At 41.6% G+C, this 19,268-nt stretch overlaps 1 protein-coding gene across 1 annotated transcript; it reads right to left on the bottom strand.

The window, feature by feature from the left end:
• Positions 1-9,198: 9,198 nt before the first annotated feature.
• On the bottom strand, positions 9,199-10,692 carry LOC143570446 (biogenesis of lysosome-related organelles complex 1 subunit 1-like). Its single transcript, XM_077056096.1, has 3 exons — positions 10,526-10,692; positions 10,242-10,447; positions 9,199-9,498 (listed from the first exon to the last, which is right to left on the bottom strand). Exons 1-3 carry the CDS (start codon positions 10,677-10,679, stop codon positions 9,409-9,411), a joined length of 450 nt encoding a protein of 149 aa, XP_076912211.1. The 5' UTR covers positions 10,680-10,692; the 3' UTR covers positions 9,199-9,408.
• Positions 10,693-19,268: the final 8,576 nt, after the last annotated feature.

Genomic DNA, 19,268 nt, shown 5'->3' with positions numbered 1-19,268 from the left:
ATATTATCATCATATATACCTGATATCTGCTCTAGCAATCTCTTAATATACTTTTATATTTAAAGAGCAATCTAGTCTGATTCTCACGCCGGAGGGTGGTCACAAGGAGGAACCCCCCCCTTTTCAGTGACGAGCTCACGGTGTCTGTTTTGCAGGGTATCAGAAGAACCATCTTCCAAGGGTCTAACCCCTCGTGGGAAACATCTCTCCAACCCCCAGGTTAACAGTAACCTGCCCGGGGTCCGGTTAGTGTTTCTTCATTGGCGCCATCCGTGCATAAAGCTAGAACTACAATTTTCTCCAGTTTTTTCAAAACTTTATACAAAAGATGGTTAGAGAAATTCCGGTAACCACAACCCCAGCTATTGGGGGGAATACCGGCAACACAGTTTTTACAAACACTACTCCGGCTACCGAAGCCGGAGCCAGTGAAGTAAATTTTACGAACACTACCCCACTTACTAAAGCAGGGGCAAGTGCAGTAAATGACCGCCTACTGGGATCCACCGATACCCAGTTTGAAAAACGAAGACTCCCTCGCCAGACTCTCGACGAAGTCAAGGCATGGGCGGAGGCACGACAAAAGGAATTCCAGGCTGAGTTGAACGAACGCTTGCGTTCCGTGCAACAGGCCGACGAATTCGAATACTGGGAGGATGACTCGGAGGAATCCGACTCCGACGCGAACCCTCGTCATAAGGCAAAAGGGAAGCGTAAAGAAACGGAAACCCAACCGAAAAGGCATTTTGGACAAGCCTTCAAACCAAAAAGCATAGATGGAAGTCCACGAGACTTCTCTAAAACGTTCAGACCAAACGTTACAAATGCAGGAACGTCCAAATTTGCAAGGGACATTGCTGAAGCAATTGCCCCGAAAAGTGCTAAACAAATGCCTAACATAGGCACATATGACGGCCTATCTGATCCAGACGATCATTTGAACAGGTTCATAGCGGGGGCAACCGTTAGCAATTGGACGGAACCCACGTGGTGTTACATGTTCCAAATGACGCTGGTGGGGGCTGCTAGGGCTTGGTTTGATCGTTTACCGGTTAACCACATTTACGACTGGGCAGACTTCCAGCAGAAGTTTAGCCAACACTTCAGCCAGCAGCGAAAGTATACCGAGGAGCAATGGACAATCCTCAAATGCACACGGGAAGAAGATGAATCTCTGCCAAACTTCATCACTCGCTTCAACTCAAAGAAGTTAAGTTTGGGCAATATCAGCGAGGATCTTGTTCGCGCAGCCTTCATCCAGGGCGCGCAAGACCCAGAGCTTATCCGCACCCTAACGGGTAAAGATGGAATGCCATCCACATGGGATGGCATCATGACAGCAGCCAAACGCTATGCGGAAACGGAGAAGCAACTGGGTAGAGACCTTCCGCAGAACACAAACCTTTACACCCAGAGGACGAGAGAGGACAACGTCCTCACCGCCCGGTTGAACAAAAAACGGAAGCAAGGCATTTGGCAGTCAAGGGTAAACTTTGACACCTCATCCGGCTTACAACACCGATTGGGTGAAAGGGATAATGTAAAGCCGCACCGGAACCCCAGATGGACGCCACTTACCAAAAGCGTCACTGACATATTTGCTACTGAAGAGCTCCCATGGCCAAAGCCTCCAGAAATCAGACATCGTCACGATGCTGATCGGAGCAAGTACTGTGATTATCACAGAACAAAAGGCCACAACACTGAAGAATGCATAGACGTAAAAGACATGGTCGAAACATTCGTCAGAGATGGGACGCTCGCGCACCTCGTGGCGAAATAAAAGCTAAGCAGGCAGGCAGGTGCGTGTGGAACCACGGCTGGGGTAAACACGAATAAAAAATCAGCTTCAATAGAGACTACATGCTGCGTAAAGAACGAGATCCCGAAACAGGTGCGTGTCGGCTCGATGGCGCTCCCATCCCAACATGGAAGGGAGCTCATTTACACAGTTTGCATGTAAATCAATTCCAATTTGTAAAGAAAAGGCCAAGAGCCACTTCTAATGGAAATGATTCTCTCTAGAACATCGAAGCTGATGATTTTACATTTATACTTTTCTGGACACTAATATGCCGGTTTTCACCGCATAATTACGTGAAGTCATTGCATGGGAAGGCGGTCCTACCCGCACGAACCCAATAACGTAACAAACCTTCACGCAGGTCAGTTGAAGGGGAAAAAATTCAGCACCCAAAAATGAAAGTGCCGGTCTATCCGCATGAATCATTAAGGAAACTGGATAATAACCTGTCAACAACCGCGCGTCGAACGGTTAAAACTATCCAACACTGGACGACATTCATATTACGTGAAGTCGTTGCGTGGGAAGGCGGTCTTACCCGCACGAACCCAATAACGTGGCAAACCTTCACGCAGGTCAGTTGGAGTTCATCCCATTAAATGAAAGTGCCGGTCTATCCCGCATGAATCATTCGAAGGAACTGCACCAACAACCGCGCGTCGAACGGTTCAAAACAAAATTCTTAAAAAGATGAGAAAAACCTACACGCATGTCAGATAAGGGTAAAATTCTGCCATCCTACTAAGTGCAAGTGACGGTTCTACCCGCACAATCACGAAAGAGGAAGCAAAACTTCACACCTATTATCAACCACGTTCAAAGGTTAACTTATCCTCAAAAGATGAGAAACCTACACGCAGGTCAGATAAGGGTAAAGTTCTGCCATCCTACTAAGTGCAAGTGACGGTTCTACCCGCACAATCACGAAAGAGGAAGCAAAACTTCACACCTATTATCAACCACGTTCAAAGGTTAACTTATCCTAAAAAAAAAAATAAGAAAAACCAGCACGCAGGTTAGATAAAAATTAAAGTTTAGCCATCCTACCAAGTGCAAGTGACGGTTCTACCCGCACAATCACGAAGGAGGAAGCGAAACTTTAACCCACTATCAACCACGTTCAAAGGTTCTCACTCTGAACACTTGGAAAATTGCTAATTTAAACATGCAAGTAATAAGCTTATAAAGCAAGGAACCCAAAGAAGGAAATAACAGTCTTATACGCAAAAAGATTAATATTTCAATGATGTATTACAACAGTGGCCGGGTAACTACCCGCCTAAAAGAAATCTATACAAAGCTAAGTCTATCCTAGCGGTGGGAAGAGATCTTCAGGATCAGGCTTCAGGGCCACCTCCGCTTGGACCAGCACCGTCTGAGCGTGGCTGCCCAAGGAAAGCCTTAAGGATGTTTAGCCCATCATCAGCAGCAGCAGCCTCATTCACCTTCTCCACCACTGGATGCGGGAAGGCAGCGTACTGGTTCACAGCTTGGTCATAAGCAGCTTCAGTATTAACATTGAATAAAGGGAAGTTGGAGGGCGGAAAGCCTCTCTCAGCAAACCCTAGACCAAGCAGGAAGCCAGTCTTCTCCCCATCCTCATGAGAAGCGTTGAGGGCTGCGCTCATCGCATCGTCATAAGAGGTCTCTGAAAGGACCCGACGCGCAACCTACAAAAGAATACAAGTTAGAACATTTTCTAATTACAAGTAGAAAAGAGGGAAAAAAAAGAGGATACCTGAGGCAACGCTTCTCGAAGTAGCCATTGGAGGGTAGCTTGCACTTCGTCACGGGCGCGTTCGGCTTCGCTTTGGTTCAGATTGGCAAGTAATACTTCCTTTGCGGCAGCCTCTTCGACGCCCTTAAGCTTCCGCTCGGTTTGGTCAAGCACCCCCCTCTGGTCAAGAATCTCTTGCAGCTTCTTGGCGTCTTCCATTGCCAAGGCGTCATGAGCATGCTGAAGAGCCTTTAATTTGCATTTAAGCTGCTCATTCTCTTCGCGAAGTGGCTCAGCAACAGCTTCAGCCTTGGCAGCCCTCTCAGTTGAGTTTCGCGCAGTCTCCTTGGCCAGCCGAAGCTGTTCATTCACAGCTTGGGCAGCCTTGGAGCGGGCCTCGAGTCGCGCCTGGACTTCAACCTCGAGGGCCTTGAATGCCTTCTCCTTCTCGGCTGCGGCAGCGGCCAACTGCCGGTTCTCCTCCCGAAGAGCCCGCGCTTCAGATGCATCTTTGGCGCGAGCTGCTTTTAACTTGTCGTTTTCACGACAAGGCAGCTCGACGCGGGGCTGCGTCCGGGCCTGGAGAACCCGAAGCTCATTGGTTAGCCTACCCTCTTGGTAGCTAGCCATGGCTTCCCCCAACGCACCATAAGGAGCAGCGTGGCGAGCCCAGTCCACGCACTCCACAGGGGTACGAAGGGTTGTTCCTCGGCGTATGTTCCATCTTGGAACGTACACTTCATTGGAATCCGACACTGCAAAAGAAACAAAGGCAGTTAGGAAAAGATGATAAAAATATATAAGGGAAAAAAGAACCCTACGTACCTGTAGGGTCAATAACAGGCCGATAGCCGCCAAACCCATCACCTGAACCTAAAGGAAATCCATCCAACAGGTCAGGCAGACGGGAAGGTGGCATAGATCGGCGGGAAGCCTGGCGCATACCTGATGGTCCGGCCGTCGGTGCCGGTGGCGCAGGTATAGTGGCAGCCGCTGTGGTAGCCATGTTTGGCGCCACCTCCTCAGCAACAGTAACCGCCGGCTCCGTGAAAGATGCTGTAAAAATTGCACTCACGGCCGGCGGAGACACCTTCTCAGCTGGAACAGCCTCAGGAAGGCTGGAACCAGCGGAAGCAGGCGTAGACGCCTGGGTCGACGCCTCGGGAAGGCTGACCGAGCCTACCGTCATTGGCGGGGGAACACTTGCTCCAACTCCACCCTGGAATGCGTCAACATCCACACCTGCACAAGCAAAAGTGTTAGAAAAATTTATTTGAAACAACAAATTTAGACAAGAATTATGGGGGTACTCACGGGGTTTCTTGAGCTTGAACGCACGGACGAGCGGGGGCGAACCCGATGGAGCCGGCCTCTTGACACCGGTAACCGTCGTCGTCGCTGCCTCCCCGGAGGTAACACCTGCAGCCTCCGGAGCGGTGGTCTCCTCACCACCGGGCTTCCCCGCAACCTCTGCATTATCTGACTCCGAGTCAGATAGGACTACCGGGTCGGTCGTAGAGGCCACCTTCTCCTTGCCCTTCCCGACGGCAGCCTTTTTCTTCCGCACCAGTGGAGGACCTTCTGCGGATTCCTCAGAAGAAGAAATGTCATGAACTCCAGCAGCAGGCACAGCATTGAGAGGTTCAGGGTAGAAGATAGGCTTACCTGGCCGTCGGTGGCTCAGGATCTCTTGGCCTGGCGGGTAAACCTCCACGAACCGACCCGCGGTCTGCTCTAAGATGGGCAACTCGTTCTCATCCAGAGCACGAGTACCCATCCGCGCGGGACCATCTTCCTCCCGCGGGTTCAGGAGCGACTGAAGATCGTTCCCCTCTGAAATCAACAAGAAAGTTAGTAAAAATCGAAGTCAGCAAAATGAAACAAGACGTACCATAAGGGACAGAGTTCGAACCATATTCAAGGACGATCGGAACCTTATCCGCATTCGCCGCCTTCCACACCCGGCTCATCCCCAACATCACCATCGCCGACTCCGGAAAACGGAAAACCGGGGACTGGACCCGGGAAATCTTCGAGAACCATTCCGCCTCCTCGTAGTTGAGGGCGGGAAGGTTCGGAAGCGCCTGGCCATTCTTGAACTTCATGGCGATGGGGATGGCGCGAGCGGATATGAAGAAGAACTCTCTTCTCCATGAGCGAAGACTCCGCTCGGTGGTACAAATCTTCAAACCCTTGATACGGGTTGTAAGAGTGTACCACCCTTGGATGCACCTCCATGTATAGAAGGTCATCAGGCGATCAACGAGGGGCTCAAGGCCCAGTATCCGGCACACCCACTCAAAGTGCCGGACCTTGGCAATGGCCATGGGGTGCACCTCTGTCAGGTGCACACCGTGCCTCTCTAGGACACGGTACACAAACTTTGTCAACGGAAACCTAAGGTTCCCGTAGACAAAGAATGCAGCATAAACCCCGATCTTGCCACTAGGGGCATCGTACACAGTATGGTGGGGTTCAGGAAACTCAGGCTCGAGAGACTCGAGCATGAACTTCCTGATGATATACTGGTACAGATCGACAGGAAGAGAGCACTGGCATTCGCCAGCAGTCTTCTGGTCATCAGCATCATGAGAAGACATGGTGGAAGAAAGGCGAAAAGAGATTTCAGGGTAAAGCTTTACTGAACAGAAAAATTCGCCGGAAATTACTTGAGAAGAAGAGATGAAAGTGGAAAGTGTGAATTGCAAATAACCCTCTCCCCCTTTATATAGTAATCGCAATTAATGCGGTGAATTTAATGCGGAGGAGAGAGAAATCAAATGTGCAATGAAACTATGACACGTGGCAAAAAGCAAGCTGGCAACAGCTGTTGAAAGGACGTGTGCCAGTAATTTCGCGGCCACGCGCCCGAAAAATCGCTCCCACGCGCCTGAAAAAGCGACTGGAATGACCATGTTCTGTCACGTCACCATAACTTCCTGCACGTCCTGACACAGTCAGAAGAAACCGTCGCACGACGTTTCAAAGGTTTGGACTTATCTTTTCACCAACCTTTCGAATTCCAAAATTCAAAATTTAAAAAGAAGCGGGAAAATACCCCCTTACCTTGGCAAACAAGTAACCATAAGACGGATGCGGGTACAGTGTTAAGGCAAAACCCTTCACATACCTAGCACCCGCAGGGAATTGAAGCCAAGAAAACCTTGGCGAACAACCATAAGACGGATGCGGGTACAGTGTAAAGGCAAAACCCTTCACATACCTAGCACCCGCAGGGAATTGAAGCCAAGAAAACCTTGGCGAACAAGTAACCATAAGACGGATGCGGGTACAGTGTTAACGCAAAACCCTTCACATACCTAGCACCCGCAGGGAATTGAAGCCAAGTACCTCGGCAACCAAGTAACTATAAGACAGGTGCGGGTACAGTGTAAAGGCAAAACCCTTCACATACCTAGCACCCGCAGGGAATTGACGCCAGGAATACCTTGAGAGTAAAGTAACCGTAAGACGAGCGCAGGTACAGTGTTAAGGCAAAACCCTTCACATACCTAGCGCTCCGCTGGGAATTGAAACCAAGAAGGATCTTCTGGGCAATGCTTGCGGAAACGGAAATAGCATCCCCGCATAGCGGGAACATCGAGAACTACGTTGTTTGAAGCTCCAGGATGGAATTGGTGGTCTTAACATAATTGATCACTATGTTCAAAACTACCAAAACCTCATGGAAAATACATACAACTGGGACTCAATGCTCCTGACTTGCGAGGAGGTTACAGACCTACTCGCATCATACCCAAAGACCAAGCAGGAAACTCGGGCATTTCTGCAAGTGACAAGGACTTCCGCGGAAAGAATCCCCATGGAAAACCTTACAAAACCCTTTTCAAAACCCTTTGCTCAAGTCCAAAAGTTCACCTCACTTCATTAAACACTCATGAGAAGAACATTGGACTGGGGGGACTTGAAGAGGTAGGTCCCAGCAGAGCCCAGTTGGACCCGCAAGACTCACCTTAAACAGGGACGTCTGCGCAGAGACCAACTGGATCCGCAGCACCAACCATGCTCAGAGAAGTGACGTCCTTACGCGCAGTATGCAAGCTGGTCCCGCAAGAAATGCCTCCCATGGTGAAGGACTCCGCCTGTTCCCGCAGCCTCGGATACAAGCCATGAGGGAAGGCCACCCGCGCAGCATGGCTACACGCACAAGGCACTTAGCTCTCAATCGTTCAGTGTCACCTGAAGGAATGAGCCAAGCCGGGAGCAATCCCGCACAGAGGCGGGAGGGGGAATACTCCCGCCCAAATAAGCCAGTCCGTATACTGAAGGATCTTTTACTGTACCTGACGAGGTGTGGGCAAAAGATCTGATCAGAGATGCGACAGCTCACTGACAGCAGCATGGCAGACAGCACGCCACAGCACTGTGACCAATAGCCGCCGCCTACCCACCAACTCCTGCCATACCACGTGCCTAGCCTGTAGTTGGCAGAAGAGGAAGAGTACACGACACGCCTGCTCTGTGTCAGCCGCTACCTATCCACCACTCACAGGCAGGGCACGTGCATAGGTTACAGTTGGTAGCGTGTTGGGCCGGCTAAACCCCTTGGAAACCTACCTTCGGCTATAAATACCACAAATGGTATGACCATCTCATCTTATCATATTATCATCATATATACCTGATATCTGCTCTAGCAATCTCTTAATATACTTTTATATTTAAAGAGCAATCTAGTCTGATTCTCACGCCGGAGGGTGGTCACAAGGAGGAACCCCCCCCTTTTCAGTGACGAGCTCACGGTGTCTGTTTTGCAGGGTATCAGAAGAACCATCTTCCAAGGGTCTAACCCCTCGTGGGAAACATCTCTCCAACCCCCAGGTTAACAGTAACCTGCCCGGGGTCCGGTTAGTGTTTCTTCACCGGGGGTGGGTTCGTCATGGCATCAACGGTGGAGACATATCGGTGATTGTTATACTTATTGTGATAGATTCCATTTTTTTATAAATGCTTTGTCATTCAAATTCACAAAGTTCTAACATATTCAAAATCTTTTCATAGGTTTCAACTTTTTTAAATTCAAAACTTCTATAAGAAAAAAATTAATTCTATATCCAATTTCATCAAATTCCTATTCCTTAAAAAAATTATTATGCGAACAAATAGTCAAATAGCATCCTAACCCACATAATTTTAATGATAAAGTATCAAATGTGAAACAAATAAAACGACATTTTTCAGTAGATAATGAAAAAAAATGATAACTCAAAGGTTGTCCCTCAATTGCTCCACACCAGTGGCTAAAAGTACTAGGGCCCACATATGTACGACACTGTGCATTTGTAGCACGAACTAACCAAAATTGACAAGACACCGTTAAAATCTCAAGTTTTTCATTGGAAAAACGTTAAAATTTGTTTTTCTTTTTTTATTTAATTAAGAATCAGATTATAATTCTGTAATATCTCATAATTGTGGATTCATCATCTGTCTCATAACTCATGAACACACAAATTTAATTATATACAGAACCATAGGAAGACGGTAAAAGTTGGATTATAAAACACCAAAACAAGTAAAACGATGCATATGGAAGAATCTCAAATCAAAAAAATGTTTTTTTGAGATTTGAATCAAAGACAGAAAGAAGTGATATACTTCCAATTATTTTAACTAGAACGCGACCCATTATAACCTAATATCACTTATCAAGACCCACTATAACATAACATGGCTTCAATATAACCCATTCATCATCAAGCCAGCGTTGCTAAATGCTAAACACTGCAAACCGGCAATCCCTTTGTTTGCATTTTTCATGATTTGAAGATATAAACAAATGACCCCACTACATATAATAAACGGAAAAAAACAGTGTAAGTAGCTAACCCGCAGTTGAGTTTAATGAGTTAAGTTTAACATAATTTCACGACTGGTGAATGTTGGAGATAGCTGTGGTAATGCTTTTACAATCTAGTTCCATTGTCTTCATCCAGTTCTCAAAATCCCCTATTTCCTGCATAACAATATACAAATTTCATCACCAAAAAGAAGTCTATGTCCAACTATTAGCATAATCACAAAACCAAAAGTTGAACTCTATACTGTACAGTTCTTCAAGAAAGCTTTGTAATGGGAAATTAACCTCCGTTTTATAAAATAACTATGTCACAAAAACCAAGCTTGCTTGTTTGAAACAAGTCATGCACATCTATGCAACTCAATTCATAACCCATTAATATCCAAACCGCCTTTAAAATGTGGTGTTGGGGATTTTGAAATAGCAACTTGGATAATAGGGGGTTGTATGATAACTTTCAGATTAAAAGTTATTTTGACTCCAAAATACTTTAATCGGATGAAACTCTGACTTGAGACAAAAAAAAAGTATGAAATTCGTGAGGAAGAAGAACCAGAGAGAATGTCGATCAAAAAATGTAAACGATTTTCTTATCTCTAGGGCAGTTATCATTTCAAATTTTAAACATTAATAAAGCCCAAAATTACTAATGAAGCAGTATTAACCCTAGCCAGAAGCTCAACCCCTTGGGCCCCGTTAGGAGCTGCCGCACCTAGGACCCCGCAACCGGGGGCGCCCTGGACCCTGTTCGTTCGCCCCTAACATCATAACAAACTAGAACAAGTGTGCGCTCCGCACAACCCTAACTTGCTTAATGTTTGTTATGATACATTGTCGACCAATTAATCCAAATACACTAAAATACTAACAATTGTATCAAAACAATAAACATAACGAACCTTGACTGCCGTATTAATCGCATGAGTGGAAGCAAGCCACTGATCAGTCTGCTTGGCAAATCTCATAATAGTCGTCTTCAACGCTCCAATCTCAGCCTCTATTCTCTTCTCATTCACATAGCATTCTTCAACTCCTCCATTAACCGCCTCAACTAACAGATCCGATACACGTGCAGCGCTTTTAATCGCCTCTTTCTTCGATTTCTCTTTCAAATTCATTAAATTAAGCAATTAAAAATCAAATTCATATCCCAAGTAAATAAATAAAAGATATTATATTCCACCTGTGTGTTCACGGAGGCGTATTGCGTCCGTTTGATGATTGTTGATTAGCTGGAGAAGCGAAGATTCGAGGCTTCTGGATTGTACGTCCGGTCGGTTGATGTCCGATGACAGTTTTACGCGCGCACACGCCGGTTTTGTTCGGGGTGAACTCATTTTGGGAACTGGACTATCCGTTTCTGTTGTGGTTATTAGTTTTAACACAACTAGATGTTTTCACGGCGCAACCGCCGTTGTTGCTGCACCGTTTGGTTTCTTTCTTGATCTAGGCGTTAGGTAAATATGATGTTAGGCATATTGCTTTGCGTGTTTACATGGTTGGTAGCTAAAGGTATAACCGATTGCGTTTGGCTTCTATTTACAAAAGTTTATTTAGTTAGGAGGTCTAGTACACCCATCGTTTACAAAATAACCGGAAAATACTCCCCGCGCTTCGTGGCGGGCATCGCTTGTTTTTACAAAAAAATTGTATACAAGTGTTAATCTAAATTGAATCTTTTAGCTAAACATAACATAAGCACTAAAACAACAAAAGTAGAAAGACAAATGCGATGATGCAGTCCAGTCCTTTTTGGATAAAAAGGCCTGCAACTTGAACCAAAAGCAACAATAAGTTGGCAAACGTTTAACTTAAACTAAGAATCCAATTAGGAAAACACACATTGTAATACAAAAACATTAAATTTATAAAGATTTAGGTATAGAAACTGCCCAAGAAAACAATTTTATATTGATTGAAATAAGAGGCAACTACTTTTAAACGAAAACGAATTATATATTGATTCAAATAAGATGGAACTACTTTTAAATATTCTAATCTTTTTTCAACATTATATATTGCCTAGATTTCATGTAGGCAAAATACCACATACGAAACTTACATGTTTTGAGTCCAAAAGCTCTAACCCGACAGCCCGAAAATGTAGTAGCAATAGCAGGTGGCTAAGAATGGTCAAATGTTCATTTCCACTAATGACAACACAATGAACGCTCCACTGGGCCAATCCTATAAATATTGATGGTGTCATTGATGTATGTACAAATTTGAATGTCATGTATGCTTATGTTTTGGCAAAAGCGATCGCTAATCGTTTAATCCGTAATAGGTCAAATGGATAGAATCGGTTAAATGGGTCGAATTCATGATGTTTAAGTGTTACGCGTATAAAGGCACTTTATTTAAACAAAAACAATTAGAATGTTATTGTAATGATCCGGAACTATTAGAAAAGTAAGTATCATAGGCCACACTGGTCCAATCTGCAACTAAATAACGTGTTATGGTTAACCCAACCCGTGATCTGCAACTAAAATTACCCATTTTTACGTAAACTAACTTGGCCCGAACCCTTTTGTACTCTTTACCCAACCCGACTAAGCTGCAACTATTACTACACATCTTAATGCGAAACTCTGCTATCAAGCTACCATCAAAACTTGAAGAGCTATTTATAAAAACAAAAAAAAAAAAATTAAAAACATAGACCAAAAGGATAACTCTTTTGTTGTGTTAAATATAATTAGTTCCATTTTAAAGTGATTCTTGACACAAATCATAATTCTTTTTGTGGAGCTTGTTTTTACTGAATCCAACAAAAAGAGTGTCTAAGGTTTGGAATTTGTTAAGTTGAGTTGACATATGCATTCACAAATTCGTATCTCCTTATTGCATAAATCACAGGTGGAAACAAAAGGAAATATAAATAAATTCACATTTCAGATTGAAAACATAAATAAATAACTGCAAGTAAGTAAATCAAATTGGCGGTTAAAACTCATAGAAATTGTTTCAGGTCAAAATCGAATTACCCGGAGCTTGGATGCTTGTCGGATTGATTAAGGGTTCTTTACTTTAGCTAAAGTAGCCTGAAATTGATTGGTGTTCAAAGCCTGCCTGCCTTCTGATAGATGAAAACCAAAGGGGGAAATCAGAAACCCTATTCAAGACGCAAAGAAAACCATAGAAGATTATGAAAATGCCCTGGTACACAAACGAAATTACAAAAAATATACCGTGTATTTCACACTAATCAAAATACAATCGGCAACAGCAGTATCATATATTGTTAATAAAATTACAATATTGTTAATAAAATTACAATTTATATTCAATTAATGGAATTACTAAAGAAACATTACGCAAATATAATCTAATAAGAAAATTTTCCTTGTACACTACGTTTGCGGTTGTGTTGGTCAATAATCAAAATTTTTAGTCAATGCCTGCCTGCAAATCTTGACAAAGCAGCGTATAGATGTCCGTGTGAAAACACGGGTTCTTTCAAGTACAAGCCAACCATAAATAATAGAACAGATTAGGTATTAAATCTTAATCTTAAATATATATAAACGAAACATCATTAAATTCTCTCAAGCCACCGGATTGCTTTATTTATAAATGAAGGTTTCTCATTCACGGGTATGGGTCTCACCAAACCCAGATAACCTCTTAATTGGGTTATAACATCTCATTATATTAAAAATTAATCTCATCAAATATTTGATATGAAAATCATATAAAATAGGGATGTACTAAAATATAGTATCCGTTTTTTAAAGATATTATTTATAATTAAGAAACAATTTTATAGTAAAAAAAAGCGGGTCATGGATCTCACCAAACTCATATAGCTTTTAAACCGGGTAAAACATCTTATTTATTCGTGAAACCCTTTTATCATCAAATCCTAAGTATATTAATAGCTTTCTTATAATAAATAAAATTTAAAACCCAAAACAAATATATTAAATATTAGAAACGAATAATATAAAACAACCCCGTATTACAGGGAATAAAAGCTAGTTATATATATATGATAGCTAAGAAAAGAACTTCCTGATTCTAGCATTCCAAAATAAACCAAAAGAATAAATTTAAATGGTTAGTATGTCGATAAACAAATTTATGAGAATATAGTCAATGTATATAATAAAATTTTTAAGGAAGAAAGTATTTTAATTGACTTTTATTCTATAGCTAAATTGTTTCATTTTTTACTTATGGATAAACATGACTTAAAATATAAAAAGAAAAAAGAAAAGAAATAAATAAACATTAACACACTTGCTTTATATATATATATATATATATATATATAAGAATAAAACTATTTTTGGTTAATAACAAAAAGGGTTTAAAAAATGTGAGGATGAATGAGAGAGTGACAAGTGGCACAAAGTAGTATTCTTTTATTAGAGTAGTAGATGTGACAAAGTATTCTTGCAAAACAACCAATATCACGTACAACGGAGTCATGTCAAAGGCAAAGGCTGACAGTTTGAATGTTGTAGCGGACAATGGTATAGATTTAGGAGTAGAATGAGTAGGTGTGTGAATTAATCATTTTAAAATAAATGAACCAAGCATGGAAGAACATGTGTTGGCAGCAGCGGACCAAGAAATTTTCTCATAAGATTGTAAATTTTTTGGGTTTATACTTAGTTGACTACCGCTATAAAAGATTTTTTTTTCCTGTTCGTCCATTCCGGTCAAGTCAAATCGGGTCGGATCAAGTCATATATATATCGTATTAGCAATCAAAATGCCACATAAGTAAAAAAAAGTACGTGAAACTTTATTATAAATACATAATTAAAATATAATATATCCAAAAATGGTCTATACGAGTTTTCATTTTGTAAAATATAACCAAAACATTATTTAGTTGACATTAATAAGCAAGCCATTCTCGATGAAACGAATACAACCACCGCTTAAATTCTCATCACTCACTCGATTACGCAAATTGGACTTCACGTACTTCATCACCGAAAAACATCTTTCCACGCTTGCGGTAGCGATGAGTCATGGGTAATACAAGAGCTAACTTCAATAAACGACACATCAATGAAAATGATGTTGGTGAGCAAATTAATGTATATAGAAAGCCGAAACGTTTTCTTTTAAGATTAAAGCTCTTAATCTGTTGAACTCGCCCAACATATTACATGTACAATCATAACCTTTTCTTAATTAGGTTAAATGTAGATTGGGTTAGGAGTTTAAGACTTGGGTTTAAAAATAAGATATAGATTGATTGAGTATTTGAGCTTAAATTTGTATTAAAGCTGTTTTTATAATATCAAATTGGATAATTATTTATATACATCTATTTAATTATAATTGTAGTCCTTAGTTCAGTGGTAAGAGACTTGTCCTCCATAGTGGAGATGCAATTTCCATTTTCACTGAGTCTAATTTGACGGATATATGGGTAAATGGACGAATCATGGCTTTAATCCTATGTTTAAACCCGCGAGAGTTTACGGATTCCATCTGGTTCCTGCGAATGAGGGGGTACGGTCTCATGGCGGTCAAGGAGTCGACCTTAGACATAGCCTCGAACCGGATGAGATCCATTGCTGTTAAAAATAGGATTGTTCAAAGGGTAAGACCGGACTCTTTTACCTCATACCCTACCCGGACCCTTTACCCTTAAAGGAAGAAACGTGAACCCGAGACCCTACCCTTTAAACAATAAAATGGTCAGGTATAAATAAGGGTTTCAAGGGTCCAACCCTTTACCATTTAAGGCAATAATCACATCTCCTTTTCTACATTTACTAGCCGCATATTTCATATATGACTATAATATATGAATTTTAAAACAATTATACTTTCATTTAATAACATAGTAGAGTCTAACTTTGAAAGTTTATCAACCATTTAAATTGATGCAAATATATTCACATATACAAATTACATGTAGAGAATAATTCAGTGATTTCCATATCATATGTTTCCAATCAATAGTATGATACTCTATTTTTATTTTTCTTGGTAATAGAGAAATTTCTGATGAATCATATATGAAATACAAACCTCTCCTAAATTTCATATTAATCGTGAATATGATGTATATCTATTTAGAAACTAGTAAACGGGTCAAATGTTTGACAAATGGTCGGACCCTTGAAACCCTTTTACCCTTTAAGGTGAAATTTAAATACCAGTTACCCGACCCATATTATATATTCAGGTCTAATTAAGGGTTTTACGAGTCGGGTAACCGGGTTTCAAGGGTCCGACCGTTATCTTGATCACCCCTAGTTAAAAATATTATATAATTATAATTGCAAATCTGTAAATTTATTTTTATAGGGTCGGTCTCGAAATTTATGGGGGTCTTTTTTGAAATTCCACAGGGTCTGTCGGAATTTTGACAAGTATATATTACTATTTTTTTCACAGGGGTTGGCTGACCCCTAGCCATAGGGTAGGTCCGCCATTGTGTGTTGGTGGCAACGACGACCGTTAGTTGGTGGAGGTGGCACCGAGTATTGGTGGCGACAAACAATGGTCAAAGATGTTGATTGCCTATTTGGACCCATTTTAAGTTAGAGATGAGACCGTAGCATACCGAAAACCATTAAATCATTCATTCGGTGACAACGACAACCGTTAGATGGTAGAGATGACAACGCTAGATGGTGGCTACAAACAATGGTAATGGGTGTTGATTGTCTATTTGCACCTATTTTAAGTTATAGACGAGACTAGTAGCATACCTAAAACGAGTGAAACTATAAAGAAAATACCATACTGATTTTGTTGGTTTGTGCCTGACCAGTACCAGTATCACTGAAAGTGACACATACCGAATTCCAATGGTACTGAAAGTGACACATCCTAGTTCCAATGGTACCGAAGTTGAAAATATAAAAAATGCTTATTGGGATGTTCATCCCTATTTTATGTTTGCAAGTGCTTTAAAATTGACCTATTTTAACCCGTTTCTAAATGAATCCAACCAAATTGACCCGATCATTCGTGTATAAACATTTTGTAATTTTGTTAGGATCAAACGCAGACTGATCATACAACGTAGTAATCAAGTGACATTAAATCATTCATTTGGTGGCAACGATAATCGTTAGGTGGTAGAGATGACTGTTACACCCCCATCTTAGGCCTAGGCGTGTGACTCAATAGTTGGTACCACATTTGTAAATAAATCAGAGTTGCGGGTTAACGTGGAAGACTTTATTAAACATAAGGATTAAAGTTTTAAAATATTTACAATACAAAAGATGGAACGAAGTTCCATTTAAGTTTACTTGTTTTATATCTACAAAACCACCTTTTAATTCATAATTAAGTTTAACAAAAATTATCCGAGCCATCGGATTATTGAGCCTTCGTCCTTTAGCTCTAGTTTTGGTCACCTGCAAAATGTTATAAAAATACGTCAGCAACGAATGCTGGTGAATATGCTGACCCGAAAAAAACATTTTCCTTTACTTTGTTACCCCTCGAGGGTTACGCGTGCCTCGGCCCATCTTGGCTTAGGAATAACAAAGTTTAAAACAAAATCATTATAAACTCGAGCCTCTACCTAGGTCACCCCAGCAAGACACCGCAGTGTCCCGACGTACTTAGGTACCATAAATATACACAAGGTCATTCTCACTCGAACATACTTTGGTTCGGCCCATCATGGCTGGAGGTCGTGACCAGGCGTGGTGCGATGTGCCCACCGCATTTTACCACATGTGAAAGGATCCAGACAAACGTATACTACAGCCTAAGGGCTAGGCGTTTACTCTTATTCATAATGTTTTTAGAGACACTTAATCTCATGTAAAGTTTTACACATAACACGTTTATTTATTTGAAAACAAGTTTGTAAAAGTGGGGCGTATTCACTTTTGATCGGGATCAGTTTCGAACACCGTCCTTGCGTATTCTTTCTTGCTATCTCGCAGCTATAGTACGAGTATAACTTTTATTAGTCGGATATACAATCCAGCTTAAGACCTTTAGTCTTATTACCTCGATGAACCTTTAGTTCATTTCTTTTACTTTAAAACCTTTAGTTTATTATAAAAACCCGACGTTTCTTCTTTTCTAAGAAACGTATTCTTTTTCTTTTATCATATAAGAATATCATTATTACTTATATAATATTCATAACAAAGAATTATATAATTCACACACATATATATACACTTCCATATTTCTTTATTTTCTTTTCTTTGTTATATAATTTCTTTCCATAAACATCGAGTATAATTCCGACTTAGGGCATTAAGCCTTTATAATATCTTATTATTATTTTAGTCGGGTAGTAAGCCTTACCTTTTCTTGGCTTATAATTCCCTAGATACTTGAGAAGCACTTCTACGCCGCTTAGTCCTTTCAACACTCGCCTTGATCGCCACTTCACTTCAGCACGCAAAACGAGACACCCAATATTCTCGGCACGCACTTCGAGATGATCGTCGGGTTGTAAAAACAGCACCACCTTCTTGTTCGAAACGTCGTCGGGGAGTGGTACGAATATCGAGGTATGGCACGTTTATCGAGGAATCGGGGCACGGTTTTCGAGGTGGATCGTTGGCACGAATTTCGAGGTGTAATGAGAGATTAGAGAGATGATTGCAAATTGAATTTGGGTGTGAGTTATGAAGACCCCGGACCTTGCTATTTATAGGCAAGTTTTGGGTCCCATCACGTACCGCGCCCAGACCATGGGGAACCCGTCGCGTACCGTGACGAGGTCTGATGACGCAGACAGTAGGTCTGCCACGTGTCGCCACGTGGCAGACGTTGTGCCACGTGTTAACACTTGGCGGACGATATGCCACGTGTGGCCACTTGTTGGGACAAGTGGCGACCATTGCGCCATGTGTGGACACGTGGTTAAAATGTGTCAGGCGTGTCAGGCCACTTCATCGCGGTACGCGATGACGTAGGCTCAACAACGATCGCGTACGCTGTTGACTTCTTCTAGAACATTTGACCAAGTCCCATCGCGTACCGTAATGAGCTTGTCTTTTGTCCCGTCGCGTACCGCAGTAGGACAAGAAATCAATTTTTTCATTTTAGCCCTTGGAGTTTGGAAGTTGGCAGAATTGATCCTATACTTTGGACACTTGCCATTTTTGGCCAAAAATTCCCGTGATGTTACAATGACAATGCTAGATGGTGGCTACAAACAATGGTAATGGGTGTTGATTGTCTATTTGCACCTATATTAAGTTATAGTTGAGACTGGTAGCATACAGAAAACACGTGAAACTATAAAGCAAATACCATACTGATTTTGTTGGTTTATGCCTGGCTTGTATCTGTATCACTGAAAGTGACACGTACCTAATTTCAATGGTACTGAAAGTGACACATTCTAATTTCAATGGTACCGAAACTGAAAACGTAAAAAATGATTATTGGGATGTTCATCCCTATTATATGTTTGCAAGTGTTTTAAAATTGACCTATTCTAACCCGTTTCTATATGAAGCCAACCAAATTGACTCATTATATAAGTTGAATGAACCCATATACAATTTTTTGAAACCTAGCTAAATCAACCCAATCAGTGATGAAATGTGTTATAACTGTGACATTTAAGAAATGCCAAATGTAATGTTTAAAAATAATAAATATTAAGGTAAGAAATTCATCTTGCCACAAACGGCTCATGATTCCACCACGCTTATAGATTTAAGCATACAAATGATAAGCTAAAACTATTACAACTCTTGAGCATTCCTAGTTACTATAATAAGATTGTCAGTTAAATTCGTTTACTTTTTTCTAATATAAAACGAGGATCAAAATATTGAGCAAAATGCATTCCATATCATTATGCAATAACGTTTCCTTTCATAAGAATAAGTATTTCCTTTCACATCAAAATGCAGCGATCCAGTATTTCACTGTTCACGGACGGGGCTTCAAGCAACGAGGGATCTGGCGCAGGCCTCAGGCTAGTCAATCCCGAAGGCCACGAGTTTACATAC

This window comes from Bidens hawaiensis, unplaced genomic scaffold, assembly GCF_021521415.1.
Source record: "Bidens hawaiensis isolate Kalapana, Puna unplaced genomic scaffold, B.hawaiensis_p1.1 tig00024988_1, whole genome shotgun sequence".
NCBI lineage: Eukaryota > Viridiplantae > Streptophyta > Magnoliopsida > Asterales > Asteraceae > Bidens > Bidens hawaiensis.
Note: the sequence above shows the minus strand (reverse complement) of the source record. Positions and strands in the feature narration are given on the sequence as shown.

What these genes read in the sequence shown, in the direction of transcription:
- LOC143570446 (XM_077056096.1), bottom strand. Translation starts at nt 10,679, where the DNA reads ATGAGTTCACCCCGAACAAAACCGGCGTGTGCGCGCGTAAAACTGTCA. An exon ending in ACGCCTCCGTGAACACACAG is followed by an intron (nt 10,448 to 10,525) that starts GTGGAATATAAT and finishes TGAATTTGAAAG; the next exon opens with AGAAATCGAAGAAAGAGGCG. An exon ending in CGATTAATACGGCAGTCAAG is followed by an intron (nt 9,499 to 10,241) that starts GTTCGTTATGTT and finishes ATTGTTATGCAG; the next exon opens with GAAATAGGGGATTTTGAGAA.